Source organism: Lontra canadensis, unplaced genomic scaffold (assembly GCF_010015895.1).
Source record: "Lontra canadensis isolate GAN:19392208 unplaced genomic scaffold, GSC_riverotter_1.0 scaffold106, whole genome shotgun sequence".
NCBI classification, from domain to species: Eukaryota; Metazoa; Chordata; class Mammalia; order Carnivora; family Mustelidae; genus Lontra; species Lontra canadensis.
In genome coordinates, this window is record NW_022631100.1 from 4,401,118 (window position 1) to 4,422,817 (window position 21,700).

At 42.1% G+C, this 21,700-nt stretch overlaps 1 protein-coding gene across 3 annotated transcripts in view; it reads right to left on the reverse strand.

The window, feature by feature from the left end:
* Positions 1-21,700, reverse strand: part of TNR (tenascin R) — a 391,950-nt gene that overhangs the window by 10,589 nt on the left and 359,661 nt on the right. For all 3 annotated transcript variants that reach the window (XM_032838745.1, XM_032838744.1, XM_032838746.1), the window contains 4 exons: positions 19,106-19,249; positions 18,296-18,426; positions 17,247-17,379; positions 1,134-1,285 (listed from right to left, as the gene is read on the reverse strand). In XM_032838745.1, the coding sequence (XP_032694636.1) occupies positions 1,134-1,285; positions 17,247-17,379; positions 18,296-18,426; positions 19,106-19,249 (560 nt within the window). The remainder of the gene's footprint in view (positions 1-1,133; positions 1,286-17,246; positions 17,380-18,295; positions 18,427-19,105; positions 19,250-21,700) is intronic.

The window sequence follows — 21,700 nt, forward strand, 5'->3', positions numbered from 1 at the left end:
CAACTAGGCAAGGGGAAATAGTCTTGGCTCTCAAATGAATCTTTTTGCAGCACCGAGGGCAGTAGAAAGCATTTCTCACCAGAAGAACAGGACCGGCCCACATCAGCTAGTAGCTGTCATGTCACCATCCTATTGCAGGCAAAGCAACTGCATATCATTCATTTTTCCGAGATGTTTAAGTGCTAATTTCATTTAACCTCCAATGCATCAGCCTCAGCTTCAATTTCCAATTATGCTTTAAGAAGGAGGAACAAATATGTCAGAAACATAAAAGAGAATGCCTCCCCAGAGTAGCTTATGAGCACAGCCACCATTTAACTCCATTAAAAATCTATCCATTTTGCACCAAGAAAAATCCAGTGCTGTGTGTTCACAGAACTAGAGGGGAACCGCGGGAGGGTGGGGGGCTATGTGTGCATGCAGGGACGGAGCAAATGCTGGGCTCCTTTAGGGTCAGGCTGAGGGAACTCTCCCGTACGCAAAGCAGGCTGCACCGCTAGCTGGGGCCATTTAGGACACTGTTCTTTCTCTTCTCTTGGTGTTGTCCTATTAGCTGTGGAGGGAGGCTGTCTCTTATTTTCCTGACTGCTGGTACATCTGGAAGGCTGTGGCAGCTCTGGGGAAGAGCCAGGGAGGCCAGGGAAGATGGGGACAGGGGTAGGCTTGGTAACTAGAGATGGCTATCCGTGCTCATCGGTTTCCCCATATGCAGTCATCCCATAGAGCTCCCCATCGAGGCTCACCTCCTTCTGCAGAGGACCCACTCTCTCTGCTCCTTGACTACAGCTGCATCCTTCAGCAGGCAAGAGTCCTAGGCCTATCAGAGCCATTCCTCCCTCTCCCTGGCACCCTCCTGCATTAACTATTGTACAGAAGGAACAGTATTCCTGGGGCCCCTTCACTGGGCCAGGCCACTGCTGCCTCGATATGCTTAATCGTTCCAGTGCTTGGCCAAACCCATGACTGCCTTGCTAAGCAAGGGCCCAGAGGCAAGGACGAATCCCACCATGGACAGGTGGAAGATGGATGAAGACTGGCCAGAGGATGGTGAAATTTGGATCCACAGACACCAAGCCAGATGGACCAGACCCTGAGGATGTTTGTGAGTGTGGAGAACAGTCCCAGATACTTACAATCCAGCCACCCCCATCGGTGGTCATGTCGCAGTACACCTGTAACTTCCGGCTTAGCTCTCCATTGAGGAAGATGGTGTAAACCCCACTCAGAGTGTCTCCATTCATCAAATGCTGGGCACAGTCTTGAGGATGAGGAAACACCCGGCCCCCTGCATAGGAAAAGAGGCAGTTTCCAGAAAGGATGCTTTCTCCTACAATGTGTAATGACATCTTGGATTGGACAAGGTTGTAAACGGCCTTGTGGTACTTCATCAAGAGCTGTAAGAAATCTTTACTGGATCTCAAGCCTTGTGTGGGACCCCACATCATCCTGTGTTCCCCCCTCTAACTGATGTTGGATTACTCGAACAATATACAGTTTTGGGGCATCTAAGGACCAAGGATCTGGGTTCACAGTCTGGTTCCTTCTCTTACCTATTTGTTTGGTTTTAGGCAAATGGCCTGACTTCCCTGGGTATCAGTTTTCTTATCAGTAAAACGGGGCTAATAAAAAATCCCCCCCCCATGAAGGGTGAAAGCGTGTTAATGTAGCTAGTGGGGTTACTCAGGTGATTATTACAGATGCATGGGCCACAATAGATCACTGTAGGGCCCACCTTTCTCCCCCCCCCCTTTTTTAAAGATTTTATTTATTTTGGAGAGGGAGAGAGTGTGCACAGGAGCAGGGGAGAGGCATAGGGAGAGGGAGAAAGAATCTCAAGCAGACTCCATGCTGAGTGCAGAGCCCAACATGGGGCTCGATATCACGACCCCGAGATCATGACCTGAACCAAAATCAAGAGGTGGATGCCTAACTGAGCCACCCAGGCGCCCCAGTAAGGCCCACCTTTCAAAGGGATGACAGGTATTAAGCAAAACCTTCCACCATCCTCACAACAGCATGAAGGAATGCCTACACAAGCTCAGAGTTAGCAAGAAGATGGATCTCTATTCCTTGCCCAAAACAATCTCCTGATTGGACTAAACAATCAAATGGCCATGTTTTACAGTTCAGTTTAAGTTTAAGGAAAAGGCAGGGGAAATAAATTGCTGTTCATCTTTCAGAGAGAACAGCCCAATTTGTAGGACAATATCTAATTAGCTAAAAGAGAAGCTTAAATCATGTATCTTGAAGAGCTTAGCTTCGGGGCAAATTTTAATGCTTAGCAGGCAAGCCAAGAAGCAGAGATCCCACTGGAGCTGATTTCTGAACTGCAGGAGTGGAAAGAGCAAGTAAAAGGGAGAGCTTGCCATGTAAGGAGAAGTGGTTTGGGTGATCTGTGCATGCAGTGATGTTCAGGGTCAATGAAATGAGGCTGATTCTGTTTTGCACCCTTGAACTATAGCAGTTAGAAGGAGGCTGGGTAGGGACCTCACGTGTCAGTCACTACAGTGACCCCTAGTGGCGATACCGGCACACTACAGGTGCGCTGGAGGACAGCTTGGAGTCGTCAGCTGTAGGGGAGGGAGGTCTGAGCAAGTGGACCTCCTTGAACACCCTGGTCAACAGATCATCCTGTGTTAGGAAGAGGTCGACAGGGTTTAGTAGATCTGTGAACTCTTAGCACAGGGACTGTCCAGCTTGCTGCCATACCATGGTCAAAGTTTGCTCCCACGTAAGGTAGTTTAGAACAAGGGCACTGCCTACTTCAGAGACCGTTGCAGCAGGGAGTAACAATACATTTCTATAGAACTTGTACTAGAGAAGGTGTGTTTTATTTCTATTTAATTCTTGGAAGAAACTTTAAGAGAAAGGCAGATTGTTATAGATCAGACAGATCACTATTTTGCAGAAAAGGAAACCGCACTCAGCAAGATGGCATAGCTTCCACAGGTCAGTTGAACTCAAGTTTTGAGACCCCAAGTCAAGTGCTCCCTGCACTTGGCTAAATAAAGAATAACATGTATACAGTTTACAGGAGTTATATCTATCCATACAGCAGGGAATTAATTGATGTCTGTATTTATCTTACAAGCGTCCCAAAGGCTAAAGTTACCTCAAAAAGTTCTATGTTCAAATTAAACATCTTTATCCTCCAAACTGGTTTTCTGAAGTAGCTGCATGAAAGCTCTAAACTTTCATCTGCAGCACGTCCTAAAGCCTGACAGAATTCTTAAACCCACATATTCCTAGTGGTCACAGTTATGTGTCAGGGGACAGGTGGAAGTGAGCTCCTTCACTCTCCCTGTTACATTGGGAGCACCATGATGATGTCCTGGCTCCCAAGCCTTTCTCTCCACCTGGTCTGTGAAGCAAACTGCCTGTCTGCGTTCCTTTCTCCACTCTTCTTTCATTGGCTGACTTTCTCATTTTATGAGATCAGCACAAAATGTTGTTGTGCTTTGGCTCATTCTTAAATAGTCCTTTTTTTTTTTTTCTTAATCGATTTAACTCCTTAAAGGGGCCAGAACTCACAATATTTTTCCCCCAGTATCCAGGATGTTCCCAACAGAACATCTCCCAAACCTCAGATTATAACAAATATACCTATAAGAGATGCCTGGGTGGCTTAGTCAGTTAAACTTCTGACTTTAGCTCAGGTCATGATCTCAGGGTCCTGAGATCAAGTCCCACATTGGGTTCCTTGCTTGGTAGGGAGCCTGCTTATCCCTCTGCCTGCCTCTTTCTCTCACTCTGACAAATAAATAAATAAATAAATAAAATCTTTAAAAACAAAAAGCAAAACAAAAAAAAAAGTACACCTATGAAACCAAACCAAACTTTAGAATAGGTAAATAAATGATGTTTTATGATTTTCTTCATCTTGATGATTATTTAATATTTAAGTTATTGATACTTTCGAAAGGTTCAAACACATTTAGTTGTCTTAAAGGTAAACCTACGAAAAACAAATATAGTAATTGAGATGGCCTGCCCTGGAGACCTTTTTAGATACCTAAAAGAATGTCATATAAAAAAAGGAATTCATGTTTTTTTTAAGTCAGAAAATGGGAATAAAATCAAATTAAGAAAAAAGTGGATTTAAGTGGTGTCAAAAGTTTGGAGAGATGAAGCTCCCAGACTATGCCCTGGGAGAGGAAGGGCTGTGTTTTCATCTTTCTGGGCCCCCACACTGGGCTGGTTGGTGGAGGAGCTCACCAGATGTGTTCAGGTCTGGTGCATGGTTGCTGGGTACACTTGTCTTACCTTTGACAAGTTGGGAAGCCACCTGGTTGTTTCTAGATTTGATTTAATCTGTGGCATTATTGGAAAGTCAATCAATAAACATTTTGCCTGCATAGAATATCAGGAGCAACAACTGGGATTTTTACCTTCTGGGCACTTGGAGAAGACACATCTACCATGAAACCACTTTTCTCAACCCCTCTCCGGCCCTCAGTATTACCAGAGTTTTGCCTCCCACTACAGGTCCTCGATCAGATCATTACTCCTTTTCATCAGATGAGAGGAGGCAGAGGCTCACTAATTCCCAAATGGGGACTTTATTAAAATTCAGATTCCTGAGTTCTGTGACAGATGAACTAAGTCAGAATGTTGAGGGATAGCAGGGGATCAGTGTCTTAACAGATCTCCCCACATGAATCTGAAGAGCAGCTAGATTTGAACCCCACTCTTTCTCTGGTACATTTTCCTCTTCTCAAAGAGGCCAAGAGGTGGAATCTGTAAGCTAGACTATGCCCCTGAGGGGCCTGGTGGTCTGCTTTCTCTGCTTAGGTCCTGTGCTCTAGTGACTCTAGACAGAATTTCTCGGTCTGTCTGTCTCTCCTGACCTCCCCTATTTCCTTCTTTCCCTTTCCTTTCCTGTCTTTCCCAGTAGGTATGTCTTTTTTTTTTCTTTTTAAGATTTATTTATTTATGGGAAAAATATAGAGAGAGAGACCATGAGGGAACATGGGGGGAAGGGAGAAAACCTCAAGCAGACTCCCCTGGAGAACAAAGCCCAACATGGTGCTACATCTCATAACCCTGAGATCATGACCTGAGCTGAAATCAAGAGTCAGACACTTAACTGACTGAGCCACCCATGTGCCCCCAGTAGGTATGTCTTGAGCAGGCTGGTCCCATGATTTAGACAGGGTGGCACAGTAAAGGGAGGGAATAAGAGATTCTGTTTATTCTTGAGTTTAAACTTTGTGTTCCAGTTTTCCTATTAAATTCTGCTTTGAGAGTTCTTAGACCTTGGCTTAGCTAATAATAAAGAATGTACTGATTCTTACTCTGCTGGGTTCCTTGTGTGGATACTGTGATTTCATACACTCGTAGGACATTGTCGGGACAGACTTCAGACATCCCTAACTCTCTGGATGTTATGCCATCTAATATAATCAAAAACGCACCTTTCACCCTAACATAGATCATTCCAATAATTTTTCCGAAGGCAGAAATTTTAGGACCAAGGGCAAAACTGGAAGGCTTTTGTTTCCTTTTGTACAGTAACTGGGGCCTGGCCTGACAAAGAGGCTTTGTTGTTATTGTTGTTGTTGTTGTTTTTTGTTGTTGTTGTTTAAACACAAGCTGTGGTGATTGCCAGGTTAAGAGGAAAAGCAATGCCTAGTGATCAGTACACTGAAGAGTCTTGTGGTTAAGTGTTTCTAAATGTAATTGTGAGATCAACAGGACTGAGGCACTCACTGGAAGAATTGCTCAGAAATTGGTTTGTGTTGGGCATCTGAAGTCCTAGTGCAGAGTGAAGTGAAGTGAGCTACGTGACACACAGCACAATCAGATTACCCTCATCCAGCTGGGAGTGAAGGAAGAGACTTTTCTGTCCCTGCCCTCTTCCTTACTTGTTTGTATTCTTGGATGTAGTCTTTAAAATGGCCAGAGTTGATGGCTTTGGAGAGCATCTGCCTCCTGCCCTCTCTTCTGGCCTTAGCATCAGGACCAAAGCCATGATGCCAGGATTTCCCTCTGAGGACAGCCTGTGCACATCTCTGTGTAACTACACAACAAAGTGTGCTATTCCACGGAAGTACAGGTGACTGCCTCTGGTCACCAGCACTCAGGCTGCTCTTCCCAGAAGTGGGTTTCTGCTTGCAGGTTTCTGGAGGACAGTTTGAGGTCATGGACAGGGCAAAGTTACTTGTTCGCCCCACATGGGCTGTGAAAACCTACCACTTTAGCCTCTTTAGTAGCATCTTCTAATTCATTTACCTGTTTATTCTTTTATGTATTTATTCAACAAACATATGGGGGGCATCTGTTGGGTTCTGAATACTGGGCTAAGAGATAATATAAAAAAATGAAAGGATACAGTCCCATCTTTCAGATTGCTCACACTGTGGTGGGAGAAACAGACAATTATAACCCCAAGTTCTAAGTGCTCTGGGAATGAGATAAACAGAGGGAACTATTAAAATGTGGAGGTGGGCATGTGGTGAAATTTGGTGCTGATGAGGGTAGGGTGAGCGGCAGAGCTTGGGATGGGACAGGATTAGCAAGCGCTAATCAGAAAGCACTTCTTATTTTAGGAAGTTAGAAGTAATCTGTAGAAGTTAGCTACAGACTGGTGGGGGAAGGGTGTCCCAAGTCAGCACAAAAAGCATGGCCTATTTTGGGAAACTGCAGAGTTAGCCAGAAGCTGGGTTGGGTGGATAAAGGAGAGCCTCAGGAAGGTAAGCAGGGACAGGATCATTCCATTTAAGGAGTTAAACCTTCTCAGGCAGGCTACAGAATGAAGAGATCACTGATGGACTTTAAGCTCAAGTTTTTAGAAAGATTATTCTTCCTGTGGGGTGGAGAATGAATTCGATGGGGGTAAGATTGGAGGTAAGACCCATTCAAGAGGGAGTCTGGGTGGAGAGGTGACAAAAACTTTTAAGGATGTAATAGGAATGGAGAATCAGCTGAACAATAGACAATTTGGATGCTTTTATTTGAAGCATTTCTGAGGAAGGTCCTCAAGTTCTGTAGACCACCTGCCTTCTGCCCACCATGGGTAAACGCAATAAACTTCTGAATCTTCCTTTCAAAAATCAGCTGAAGACACCGTGATAGAGAAATGTTCTGACATAATTTGCCTTATTTCTTGGATTCATTTATATCAGGAGACCCAGTTCTAAGGCACATTAATTGATCAGACTGGCAGCTGTCAGCTCGGCCCCTCCCTGTGGCTCTTGATTAGACATGGCAGAGAGAGGGCTGGGTCACGGTAATACCTCCTGCCTTGTCTTTTCCTGCCATTCTGACCCTAATTATATTCACTATCCATTTTTTGAAAGAATGATTTTTTTTTTTTATATACTGTAGATGTGATCCTATCTCATCCTATCTCTCCCTTGCCGAAAACCCTCTAATGGCTTCTTCAATGCAGTGGCTCCAATTGCAATGACTTGCAATTAGAGGAAAATCAAAAAGCCTTATCTTGGCCTACAAAGCCCTATATGCTCTGGCAATGCCTTGTATTTCCCACCCTGGCTGGCTCTTTTCTGATCTGCTGAACATGTCAAACTTATTCCTCCTTTGGGGTATGGTAATTACTCCTACTATGTCTGGAATGCTCCTCTTGTGTGATTCACGCTGATCATTCAAGTCCTGGCTCAAATGTCTCAGCTCAAAAGGAGGCCTTTCCTGACCATCCTAGTTGAGGACAGAGTCTATGGTAGTGGAAGGAAGTGACAATCAGAAAATGCTTCCTCCCATACAAATTGTCCTAGAAGTTAGCTCTTTGTATCTGTCCCTTTTCCATTAGTGTTTATTTTTTTTAAATAATATTATCACTATTTGAATTTACCCTATTTCCTTCCTTTGTCTATTCCCAATTGCCTCATCCCTTTGAATATAAGCTTCAGGAGGGAGGGCATCTGGCTCATCTTATTCAGCACTTTATCCTCAGAACTTAGAACAGTGTTTGACCCATGGTAGATGCTCAATTAATATTTATTAAATGTACCATACTATGTGATCTATATCCACCCCTATGATTACAAAAAGAGAAATTAAAATTAGATTTTCTGAAAACATTTGGGACAATGCAATTAAAAACTGGTCAGATGGAATCCTGTGTATAGTGACATCTAAGGTCCTTCTATAACATTCACAATGCTATCCTACAACCTATGGCAGACAGTTTGATGTTTGGTGAAATTTACTGCCCCTATCCAATAAAGTGATCACATATCCCTGTCCTCCTGAATAGTATAAACAATTATGTGTAAATAAATTTAAAAACTTTGATGAACTGGGCCATTTCCTTGACAATCACCATCTACCAAAAGTCACCCAAGATGAATGGTTAACCTGAATAATATCATAACTATTAAAGAAATTGGATCTGTAGTTAGGACTCTTAGAAAAAGAACCTTCAGGCCCGGATGGCTTCATTATTAATTCTAGCAAACATTTAAAAAAGGAACATCACCAATTTTACACAATCTCTTCCAGAAAATGGAAATGGAGGGAATATTTCCAACTCATTCAATAAGGCCAGCCTTTCCTGATACAAAAAACTGACAAAAACTGTACAAAAAGAGAGAGAGAGAGTAGGTTAGAAAAGAGTTTTGAAGACCTGTTTTTGCTTCTCCCCCATATTGTCATGGACTAATCATTACCTACCTTTTCACATGTACTTTGTTCTTCTCTAATATACCCATAATAGACATAGCAGTTGATAACTCCAAAGGAACATGAGCCCACAGGCCAGAGTATCCATCATTAGAGAGTAAGACTAACAAGAAGGAAAGATCACAAGCACTGTGACATCCATTACCTGATGCAGAATTATTAGAATAGAGGGTCCAAGATTAAATTAAGCCTGATATGACACTTTTTTAAGGAAGTAAGGAAGGATATTAACAATATGAAAAAAGAACAAAAATTATGAATAGTTAGTAGAGTTATTAGACATGAACAATGTAATAGTTGAAGGTAAGAACACAACGGATGGGATGAATGGGGGATTCAGATTCAGCTGAACACAAATAAGTGAATGGGATGATCAGATTGAGGAACTTTCTGAGAAGACTAAAAGTCAAGATAAAGAAAAGAAAACATAAAGACAAAGTTAAGAGATTTGGAGGAGAGAATATACATTCCAACATCTAGCTAAAGAAGTGCTAAAAGGGGGAAATAAAAACAAAGAAATGTTTAAAGAAATAAGGAAGATAAATGTCTCAGAATTAAAGATAAAACACCTCTGATTTACAGGGCTTTCAGAGTGTCAGACTGAGGATAAAAAGAAAAACAAACCCCAAAACATATAGTGAAGTGGAAGACTGTAAAAAAGAAAGAAAACATTCTAAAAGCTTCTAGAAAGAGCAGCCCACCTCCAGGGGGAACACAGATCAGACTGACATCAGACTTCTCAGTGGCAACATTGGATATAAAAAGACAATTGAATACTTTAAAATATGAAGGAAACAAGTATTTGAACCTGGCATTTTATACCTCTGATCACACTGCAGTTCAAATGTGAGGGTATGATTAAAAAATGCTCTAGGCATATGAGATTTCATGAGGACTTGCCTTACAAAATCCTTTATGGAAAATCTAGAGTAAGAACACAATTCAGAAGAGTAACAAATGTTAAAGTTCTAAAAAGTAAAAGTGATTAAATACTTGAGTAAAATGTCTTATTTTTGCCTTAAATAAAAGACTACCATAAAAGAAGAAAAAAAAAAAAGAAAGCCTATTTATAGCAACCCACAGCCCAAATCTAAGCAGGGTTTGTTGCGGGGGGATGTGAGTGAGGGGGTGAGGAGGAGCCCAGAGGGGTTTGAGAACATGCTCAAGTACCTGGATTGCTGTAGGGAGACCTACTGATCTATTTAAGAAATCAATAGGGACAAAGAAACATGAACATGGATCTTAAGTCCAAAAGCTGGTTCTTTGAAAATATTAATAAGACTGATTAGGAAATAAAGAGAGAAGCTGACAAAAATAAAATGAAAAAGGAAAAAGAGCTGCAGATAAAGATTAAAATCTCTTGAAGAATTTTATCCTATTAAAATTTAAGACTCAGGTGAAATAAATTCCTAGAAGGTTAGAAAGAGTCGCAACTGGTGCAAGAAGAAACCAAGACCTTGGCTAGAAACCAAGACCTTGGTAGAAGTACCAGTCAAACATCTCACATTCCTAAAACAAAAAAAGAGAAACAACCAAAACAACAACAAAATATCCCCAGGTGGTTTTAGTGATGAGTTCTGCTGAAAGTTATTCCAGAAAGAGTACAAAAAATCATGAACACTGCCCAGATTTTTCTTTTAAATGAAGCTAATGAAATGTGAATTTCAAAAAACTCAGTAAGGAAGTATACACACAAGAAAACACGTATAGGTCAATGTCACTTATGATTGTAGATGTAAATAGGCTAAATGAAATTTTAGCTAATCAAACCCAGCCATGCATTAAAAAAAAAAAAAAACAAAACATATTCAGTGAAATTTCTCCTAGGAATGTAAAGAAATGTATAAAAAAAATCTATCAATGTACTTCATCTCGTTGTTAAGATAAAGGATAAACATATAATTAACTCAACCAATGCAGAAAAAAGCCATTGGATAGTGTTTAGCAACAAAGTTTATCATAAAAACTCTTAGCTTCAAATAGAAGAAAATTCTGTGACTTAAATGTTTTAAACTTAAAATCTAAGCGAATATTACCCTGGTTGATTTAAGATTAGCCAATTACATATTTATTTTATTTTAGAAAAGCTTAAATAGCTGTTTCTTTTCCCCATCAAAAGGAGGTTTAATAATGAAGACTTAGCAAAAAGTATGCAACATGAAGCTGCCACTAAAGCATTCCTTTTAAGAATGAGAATGAGTCAAAGTTACCTAGTACCACTGTTCAGCTGAACATAGTTCTTGAGGTCCCAGTTAAAGTAACAGGGAAAGAAAATTAAATAAATCAGAGGCATAAGGATTAGAAATAAATAGATAAAAACCATCATTATTTGTAAATGATATAAAACATTTACCTAAAAAATTAACAGAAATAATAGATAATTTGTGTTAATAAAAGAGCTCAGCAGGATTGCTGGGTATAGGATCAATATACATAAATATACAAAAATCCATAGCATTTTCCCATATCAGCAATAACCAACTAGAAAATAATTTTTAAAGTTTGATACCAGTCGTCAAGCAATAAGAAATTATAAAATGTTTAGAAATGAGCCAAGAGCATAATGTTATAGAGAAATATTTAGTCCTATGAAAGAACACAAAGATGATTTGGGAATAAAAGAAGAGAAATATTTTTAAAAGGGATGACTTAGTATTCTAAAGATGTCAGTTGTCCCCAGATTACTTTATACATCTATTGCAATTCCAGTCTAAATTCAAGTTGAGATTTCTTTTAGGGAACTTGATAAACTTGTCCTATGAAAAACAAAGGTCACCAAAGAGCTATGTCGAATTCGAAAAAGAAAAGTGAGGTAAAACAATTCTTTGTTTTATCAGTTATGGAGAGATTAATGTTAAGATATTAAGTAACAGATATGAAAACACAATGTAGTGTTGGCAAAAGAAAAGATAAATAGACCATGGACTACAATATGAGTTCAGAGTTCGGAGATAGATTCATGTACATATGGGAGCTTAATAAACAGTAAAACACCACAAATTAATGGAGAATAGATGGATTATTTAGTAAATGATGTTGAGGAAATTGGTTCACATACAAAGACAAAGAAAACTGCATCCTAACTTAATATTATAATATTGAAAATAGACTAAATATAAGAAAAATCTAGAAAGCTAATAAAGGTATGTATAGAAGAGTATCTTTGTGTCCCACAGGCAGGGAAAGACATAAAGACTTCAAAAGCTCAAATAATGATAGCTATTACTTATTTAGCACAGGAAGTCTGATAGAAAGATAGATGATGTGAACAGACAATTTACAGAAAAAGGCAACCTGAAAGGCTAACAAGCATAGATGAGATGTATAAACTCAAACTTGTTATTATTTAAAGAAATTCATCTAGAAAATGAAATATCAATTATGCCTATTAGACTGTCAGAAGTTACAAAGTTGGGTCATGTCAAGTCATTAGGAATGATGCATGTCATTAGGAAACAGGTGCTTTCCTGCCCTGTTGTAGGGGTTGTAGACTAGAATAGCCATCTCAAAGAGCAATACTCCATTAAACAGTGCAAACACATACCCATGACCCAGTCATTCCTCTTCCGGGTGTATATCCTAAAGGTATTGCCTCACTGACCCACAAGTGGACACATACAAGGTACTCTTGGCAACACCATTCGTAGTGTGGGAGGTCGGGGACTGTCTGATGTCCATCTTGGGAGGTTAAAGTGATGAGTGAACAGCATGCAGTATTTTGTAACAATTGGAAGCGAAAGACTAGATGCATGTACGACATGGGTGGATCTTAAAACTAGCAGTGAGTAGAAAACAGGGGAACAAGGGATGAGTTATCTAGCCCAATACCATTTACATACCTTTAAAATATTTCTACTCAAAACTTTTCCAAGAACACATTTTTCAAAAACACATATGAACAAGAGGTCCCAGATTCAACACCTCAGAATGGTTGCATGTAGAAGGCAGACGAAGAGATGAGGCTAGGAGGAAATAAATGTGCAGGTACAGAGAGGGATCTTGCTGGAGATTGACACTGGCGATGGGAGATAAACCGAATGGTATGGTTGATTCAGATGGTTCCTCTGAGACCCACCCATCTATCCCCATTGGACTTATGGAATGGTTTGTTCAGATGCAGTGCTTAGTGCCCTGCCTCTTTCCACACAATCAGATGTCAAGGGAGAGAGAAGGTGGACTTCTCCTTTGGGGGCGGGGCGTTGCTTGTTTCCATGATGCCAGCAGTCCAACTGTTTCTAAGCAGTGGAGCAGAGAGAAGCCCTCTGTTTCCCTACTTTGGTTGAGGCAGAAGTGTGGTGTATGTAAGAATAGAAAGTGGTGGACAGTGGTCACTGGATTTCCCAAGTGATAATTACGTGCATTTGCATGATCCACTATCTATCATCCCAGGACCCAGGATTTGCCAATCTTTGCTAACTTTTATGGCTTCAAAAACTGTAGCTTTTGTTAGAGTAGACTCCCAGAGTTTTTGTGAAAAGCCCCAGAGAGCAGCTCAGCCTGGATGTGAGATAGGACTGGAGTAAAGGCAATAAAGAAAACTTCTCATTACTCATCTCTGGGCACCTCCACAAATGATTGTTTTCGCTTAACCTCAAGGTCAAGACAACCTATTTTATAGTGTTCACTGTCTCTGAGGACAAGCTTTAGTGAGCGTCTTGTTTGCTTCTTATAGTATTAAAAGAGACAATGAAACCTGCCTCTCAGAAGATCATTTCACCAAGTCTCTGTTGCTCTACGGGGAATATTTGTTTCCTCATTTATATTCATGTCTCTGAAAGACAAGTAGACCTTGAATGAAATTTCAGGCGACAGTAAATTATAAATAATGTATCCATATTTTTTCTCTTCCATACTACTTGTATTTAATTCCCCCCAGAGTCTTGTGCAAACACCAAAGACAAGAGGACAGGAAGCTATTAACATGATGGAAAGAATGAAATGGGTTTATGCTATATGGCAGGAAGGCAACAAGGGAAGATATCTTGATCAAAGAAAAGTTTTGAGGTTTTGTGGAAGTGAGTTCTGTTCTTTTAGTTTTCTCTTTCTTTCTTTCTTATTTTTAAAAACATCGAAACTCTTTTCCAGACCATTAAGTAGACATCTGCTTGAAATGTGTCTCTTATTTTGGCCCACCAAAGGCAAGAAGAGGGTTTGTCGGTGGATGGAGGCCACTCAGGGGCCCCGCTCTAGGCTCTTTTGTTCCATAAGACCAGGCATAAAAAATGTGTAGAACAATCAGCTGAGATCAGCCCATCCTAAGAATAGGATGCTGCTAAGTGGAAAGCTCAGGTAATGTCAATGAAGTCGGAAAGGATGCTGGTTACTAGAATGAAATTAGCCTCTAAATCCATCAGCCCTGATTTGCTGTCACGTAGGATGCTCTGGTGTTTTTTTCAGATGTCTTGCTCAGCAGGAATAATTCATGGGGTTCAGACTGGCAGCACTCCAATCTTTCAAGGAAGTGAAATGACTCTCTGCTCTTCATTTTTGTTTCTGTCTCCTCCTCCTCCTCCTCCTTCTTCTTTTTCCCCTTCTCCTCCTCCACCTCCTCCTCCTTTTTCCCTCTTCTCCTTCTCCCTTTCTTCTTTTTAGGCAAACAGGGGCCCACAGATGGAGCGTGCAGGTGAACTAAGTGGCTCCCCTATGTGTGTGTCATGTGGGGGGTGTCAGTGAGGGTCCCATTAGAGAGGCAGGGAGAGGATGAGCTGGGATGTGTTTAGTGTCAGGGCAGGCAGAATCGGGTTCAAGGCACAGCCTCTGTGACCACTCTTCCCAGAGGAAGCCTAATCTTGAGGGATCTTTAGGTGATCTCTGGGGATGACAGAAGAGTCCTGGTATGAGTATCACCCACCCTGTACCCTGGAGGCCCCTTCTCTTGGACTCCTCAAGGCGTCTGGCTCAAGCCACCCATCAGGCAAACCCAAATCTTTGCCTTCTTGAGAACATCCTGATTCCCACATTTAGGAAGCTGGTACTCTCGTATTCTTTTCCTCAGTATAGTTTGCTTTTGGCAGGGGAGTTGGAGGGCTGGGGCTAGGAAAGGCAGTGAAAACTCACTAATGTTGACACGTATAGGCTTACTGTAATTTGTTCCCTGAAATTTACATTTGGGGTGGGAGAAAGAACCTGAAATTAGAGGGACTTTGGGCATCATACTCTGTAGGAAGAACCTATTTGCCTGTCCCATACCTGTGATGGATGTTGAAAATATCCTATAGCTTTTTTTTTTTCCCCACCAGAAATCCCTCTTCCATGCTCTACAGCTGGAACTATTCTACTCAACCAGCATTTATTACGTCTGCTATTTGTCAGGCTTTGTGCAAGGTACTTTCCTGTGCTTTACTTCTGTCCACAAACTTCTCACTCTGCAAATGGTCATTTCAGTGGGTTCTGATAAATCTCTAAGACAAAATCAGCAGAGTGTGGTATGCATCAATGACTTAAATTTGAACTTGAGCTTTATAGTCAAACTCAGCAAAGGCTTCCAAACATGGATATACCTTTGCTCCACTGGCCTCTCTTACATGAAGCTGCCACAGGGGTGTACAATAGTTTGGGTCTGGAATCCCAAATCCCGCTGGAGCCTCAGTGAGATCCAATGAGCAGAGGGTTAACAATTAATGGAAATCTGGAGAGGAGGCCAGCGTAGTAGTGGCTTTGTTTGGTGAACAGTGCAGAGAGACCATGAGGATGTAGCTAGGTGTTTGTTTCTTTGTCTTTATGAAACAGCCAGTGGTGGGCAGAGAAGCTGGTAGAGTAGGATAGCCCAGGTAGATCTGGAGCAAGGCACAGTTGCCAGATACTGCAGAAACCTAAGGCATATTGTCATACAGATCATAACCACTAGCTGCGGCATTGCTAGCATGAGAATTAAAACTTATACTACACTGAGCAAGCATTGAAATCAATGCATTTGGGGGATGATTTAGACCTAATAAATATGCAAATTGGGAGCTCTGTTTATGTTTCTGTCATCTGTGTCCTTTTTATGGGAAAGAAATCCTTAATTCAGTGAAAAGCTCCAATCCATGGGTCTTTGGGTGGTAGCTTGAAAAGGAGGACCATGGAAGACCCTTTAACCTGTGAATATGCAGGGAAGGGCTTGGACATGGGAGGGTAGCACCTTGACATTGAGATAAGCCACTCTGTGAAAGAGCATGGAGGGTGAGTGTAATTGATGTCAGCTCCATAGAGGGATCATGTCATCCAAATTCCACTTGGTTAAGACCTTAGATTCATGTTTGGTGATGTGACTGAGGTTTATTTTTGTTTTTTAATTTAAAAATTGTTTTTCTGATTAATTTACTCATTGTAGACACTTTGTAAGATATTGAAAATATAAAAAAGGAGGGAAAAGAGGACTGATTCCTAACCTCACTACCCTAAAGATCCACTGGTAACATTGTGGTGTATTTGATCCATTGTCCTGCTTTGTCATTTAGAACAAGTCTACAGAGAGAGGCACTTGGGTAGGGATGGGGGATCTTCTGTCACCTCCTTCATGATTGGGGGGAATGGGCTCTGGGACAAGGCAGGATTCTAGTCATCCTGGTATGCTAGGATGGCAGGCAGACATACATAGAGGGATAAGTGATATGCTCACACTTGCCCCACAAATGTGCATACACAAACCCCTAGGATGTGGGGCAGGAAGACAGTTCAAAGTCTGGACTGGGCAGTTCTACAATACAGACTGTAGATAGGGACCCTGGGAAGTGACAGAAAGGATTGGTAATAGACACAGTCTCCACAACCAGATCAACTGGAATCAAATCACAGTTCTCTTATGTAAGAGCAATGGGGGTCTTAGATGAGTTACCTCCCATATGGCTCAATTTCCTCATCTGTAAATGGGGATAATAGAACATACTTCATAGGCTGTCATGATGACTGAATTAGGTAATACATGTAATGCAGTCAGAACAGTGCCTATTGTTAGCTTATTTCCTCTTATGCAAATTAGGATGCTTTTATCCCTTATGGACATTTTCAAGTAATTTCTGCTGATACTTAGTTGGAGGAAGGCAGGAGGAGCAGCTGGGTTCAGAAGCAGAAGACCCTGGTTGTAGCTTGACCTAGCCACTTACCAACCATGCAAGTCATTTGATTTCCATGCACTCTGTTTCATCATCTGTGAAATGGGGGTAATAAGTCCCTCCTCACCAGTTGTTATAGGGACTTCGTTGAGACCATAGGACGCAAAAATACTTTGTGTATAAACCCTAGGTTTAATACAGAGGGTTTACTCTTGGTACTTTTATTAAGTGATTCTCTGATTACAGGCAGCAGAGGAATCAAGGAGGGAAGGATGAACTTTGCTGGGAAGACACTTGCAGAAAATCTGAACCTGATGTCTTCAGTTGGTGCATTTAGTGGGTCCAGGAGGACAAGGAATTTGTGCTGCTGGTTCCTAGGGTTACCTTGGTAGGTAGAAATTTCCTGGCAGGGCCTTGGAAGGGGGAAGTGGGGAGTGGAAGAAACCCTTACTGTCCTTCACAGGAAGAGTTTCTCTGGGAGGTTCCTCCCTGACCAAGCCCCTGAGAAGCTGCTGAAGAGCCAGCCATCATGCAGGGAAGAAGGGGGCGTCACAGGGGTGGCTCTCTCACCTGTGGTGAAGGTGGTGGAGGTGAGGCTGCTCCGGGCGGTGTCCTGGGCTGCCCGCAGGAGCACTGTGTAGTCTGTGCTCTCAGACAGACCCTCCAGTCGGATCCATGTGTCCTCTGCATCCACGATCAGCTCCTGTGGAACAAGCCAGGGAGGCAGGTGGAAGGGAATGACCAGTATTCTGTTGAGAGGAGCTGGGAAGGGAAGCCCAGAGCCCACGGCCAGCTGGGTCAACATTGCCATGGCCATTGTGTGCTCTCCATTCCAGAACAAGGAGAGAACTGAGCCCATAAGCAGAGAGGACAGCTCCTGTGTGAGATCTAGGCACCTCCTGCCTCTCAGATGCACATTGGCATAAAGGCAGGCAAGGGAATTGAATCCAGTGGTTTTCTACTGTACAAGGTTCCTCAGGACCCGGGGAAGGAAATCCTAGGCCTCCATACTCCATATCCAACAGACTAACTCTGCTTAAATCTACTGTATATAATCGGCTTCTGACTATGATTGCACTCAAAAGAAAAAAAAAAAAAGGATTTCATTGTGAACAGAAGTTTGACAACCCGTGTTCTAGAAATACTGTTTCATCTGATCATATAACACAGAAATTTGTCTTCTCGTCACTGCAGGCTATACAGATGTAGCCTTTATAATGTTTATTAAGAGGCATAAAAGACTATTGAATTTGGTCTCCAGCTCATGTTTGCTTGGCCCTGCTATCGAAATTTTTTTTTTCCCCCAAAACTATGTACTTATGTAGGCTGGGAAATTTCCAATGCTCTTCGCATCACCATATTGAAAGCCCCACCACAACCAAGTGAAGCCGTGGAGGTAGACACCACCGTTATCTGGACCAGAGACTAAGGCTTTGGGTGGGTTCGTGGTTTGCTTCAACTTATGAAGAGAGTAACAGCGAAGCCAGGACTAGTACCAACGTCTCTGGCTGGCAGACTCAGGCCCTTTCCTCAACAGTGTGTATGTATCCATCTGGCAAACCCCATTTGCTCCCTTTGGACTGCTTAAGAGAAAAATCCCCCTTACAGAAAAATCTCACCTTGCGGCTTCCATCAGTGGATCTGTAGGTTAAGATGTAGTTCTCAATCTCTGCTCTGGGAGGCTGCCAGGAGATCAGGGCACTTTGTCTGGTGACTTCACTGGCCGTCAGGTTTGCAGGAGGGTCCAGGACTACAAAAAAGGGAGAAAATGCCAGGAGTGCCTGCCTCTTCAGCTCCTGTCTGTTTGATTCCATCCCAGGCATGTGTATCTCTTTGCCCACCTATGTGGTCTCTGGGCTGCTCACACGCTGACCCTAGTTCTATCTTGGACAGGAGCAGAAAGGGTGCTCATGGGTCAGAAAAGCATCAGTCAGTGTCATGATCATCCCTGCAACTCTTCCCCCCTTCCCTCATCTGGGCCTCGGGGCCTAGGTGGGACATCTCCCGATCTGACCTATGTTGGAAATCATGACCTTATTAAGTCAGCATGTCTGTGAGTTCACTCTTGGGCTTACACCATTCCCACATTTATACCTCTGTCTAGTGTTCTGGCTGTGATTGTGCTCAGCAACTGTTCCCAAGTATCAAGCCCTGTAACAGGCAGCAGATTTTTCTGGGCCAGATGCATGGCCAGTATTGGCCTCTCTTGGCCTGGTTCTACAGCTGTCAGCCAGACCCAGAATGAGAGCGGGCAACAGACACGCATCTATTGCCTGAGAGCTGCAGCTCACTTTCCCTGGCGTTTGGGCAGCAGTCCACCAAAATACAAACAGCTCGTGGCTACACTGTCCAAAGTGCAAAGTCTGTCATCGACTCTAGCGACTGAAGGCATCTAGGGATGCCGGATGTGTAGCCAGCCAGGTACTCACGGGTAGAGAAGTTGGTGCTGATGGTGCCACTGGTGAGAGGCCCACTAGTGGCATACATATTGACAGTGTAATGGGTACTAGGAAGCAGGCCAGAAAGCTGGAATTCCTCACTGCCTCCATCAACCAGGATGGTCTCTCCAGCAACTGAAATCCAATGAACATGGGTAAGAATTGAGTAAGGCTATTCCACCTAGGAAAGCCCTTCCAAATGCAAAGGCATTTCATAAAGACTCAGTATTAGAGAATTTTGGAAAGAATCTCCTTAAGGTTATCTAGCTTAGCATTGTTTTCCACAGGAACATCCCCTCTCATCTCGTTTTGCCTCTTAGTTGAGAAAGATAGTCTTTATTTGGAGGCCAGATTGTCTTTCCATGACTTCTACTCAGGCCACTGGGGTTACAAAGAGTACGCTGAATACTTTGTCTACGTGGCTCCTTCTTTCTGCCACACCCCCTATCCTGTCCTCTCCTCTAGGCTGTGAAAATTTATCTCCAACCACTGTTACATGCATGGGGCAATTCTAAAATCATTGATTCTTTGCGTTTATTTTTACTGCATTTTGCCTTGTCGATTGAGTTTTGAACCACTGGTTCAGTTTATTGAAATATATTTGAATTTGGATTCTACTGATCACAGTATTTTAAAAAATTTTATATAAGTACCATTCACAGGTGCATCACAGAGTGATTCAACTTCTCCAGCTATGCTCACCACAAACACAGTGACCATCTCTCACCATATGGTGCTCTTACACCATCGTTGACTTACACTGTTTCGTTTTATATACAAATGTGGTGCGCGTGTCTTCTCTCTATTCATTTAGCTGTCAATAAAACTGCTTGTTAGAGCAGGGTCAAGCTCTTTACGGTGTTTTTAGAATACTCCTGAGTCACTCAGCATTTAAGAAAGGCACTTCCTCAAACTGGGTAGGGTCTGAGGTTTCAAGTTTCTTGGGGTCTAAAGGCATAGAAGTCATGCAAAGAAGTAAAAATCCAAAGAGCTCTTTGAAAGAACAAACATAACAACTGTCATTTGCAGCATCCTGCCTGTGGCCTCTGCTCTGGCCACATCAAACCATGACAGTTGCTCCAAAGTCCTCATGGTCTCTTGTGTCTCTACAGATGTGCTCAGGCTGCTCTTTGTCTTAGAAGTCCCTGCCTTCTCTTCTCCTTCTCTAGCTTTATCTAAGATCTCCCTTCTTTCTTCCCCTCCACATCCTCACCCCCAAGGAGTGATCCATCCCATGTGGCCCAAGCTGTTTTGGGTTGCCTCTATCACAGCACTGCTCACGTTGGGTTCTAACCATGTGCCCGTCTCGTCATCATCAGAAGTGAGTTCCGCGAGGAGAAGCACCCAAATTTTGTCTCTGAATTCTTACAGCTTTGTTGAGCGTATGGCTCATGGGAGGACATTCCAAAACATTTGTTGAATGAATGGAAGTCAGTTGCCATGACAGAGCCATGTACTTTGCACCTGTGAGCGGGTGGGTGGGAACACTGGAAGTTTTGACGGAGGACATAGTGTTGAAACTAAGACTTAGAGGATGGGTTTGTCTAGGAAGACATGTGGGGAGGGAATTTCCAGGTAGAGGAAACAATGAGTGCAAATGCATGGTGGTCTGGGAAGGCATGGTAGGAGTTAAGAAATGCGGGCCTGTGACATGCAAGGAAAGGGGGCAGGAGTTGAAATTGATTGTGTATGCACATAGATGGGTTATGATGTATCTGTAGTCATGATATTCATTCCTTGAGGAGCACTATTCAAATGGCTACCAGTCTATGTTACTCCAAATATGATCCATCATTTATTTTTCCATCTAAGTGATAAGTAGGTTTTTCTGATGCCTTGCTGAAATTCAAGTGTGCTAGCAGATTTGCCAATTCTAAAAAAAAGATTTAAAATGGCTTTGGTAAAACTTATTCTTGGTGACCCTGTGCTGATATATTTTTCCAATTTATTTAATAGTCTGTTTTGGTTTTTATTTTTCCAACCTTTAATAATCAGTTTACTTTACAGCTTATAAACTTGGCTTTCTCTGTCATTTTTTTGAAAATTAAGACATCTGCTTATCTTTTGTCTTCTGGTATCTCTGTTCTCTGGATTCCTGAATATAATCCACAACAGTTTTGTGATCACATGTATAATTTAGGCAAGGAAATAACTTTCCCAGGCTTAGATACTTGAATTACTCAACATTTATTGTGCTTTGGGCTTCTTTATTCAACTTCAAATAGTGTAAGGTGAACAAGCATGGTGAGAAGACAATGAAACTCCAGATTTCATGTTGGCTCAAACTTTGGTGTTGCATATGGGTAGACAAGACTAAAGCAACAGGAGTTTGCTAGCTCTGGATGTTTTGTTACCATGTGTTATTTGCTACAAGCATCGTGCTTTAGTGTTTTTCCTTGCTCTATAAACATCTAGAAAAGTGTGCTTTCTTCCCTATAGCATTTGGGGGAAAGTCTTAGCTCAATTCTGAATTTTGTCTTCCCAGTGCTATTCCTCTATTTTTATATTTGCTTTTGTTTACATGCCCTTGTTGTACCTTTCCAATTCAGCTTTCTGAATTCCTGTAGTTGATATAGGTTGTAGAGT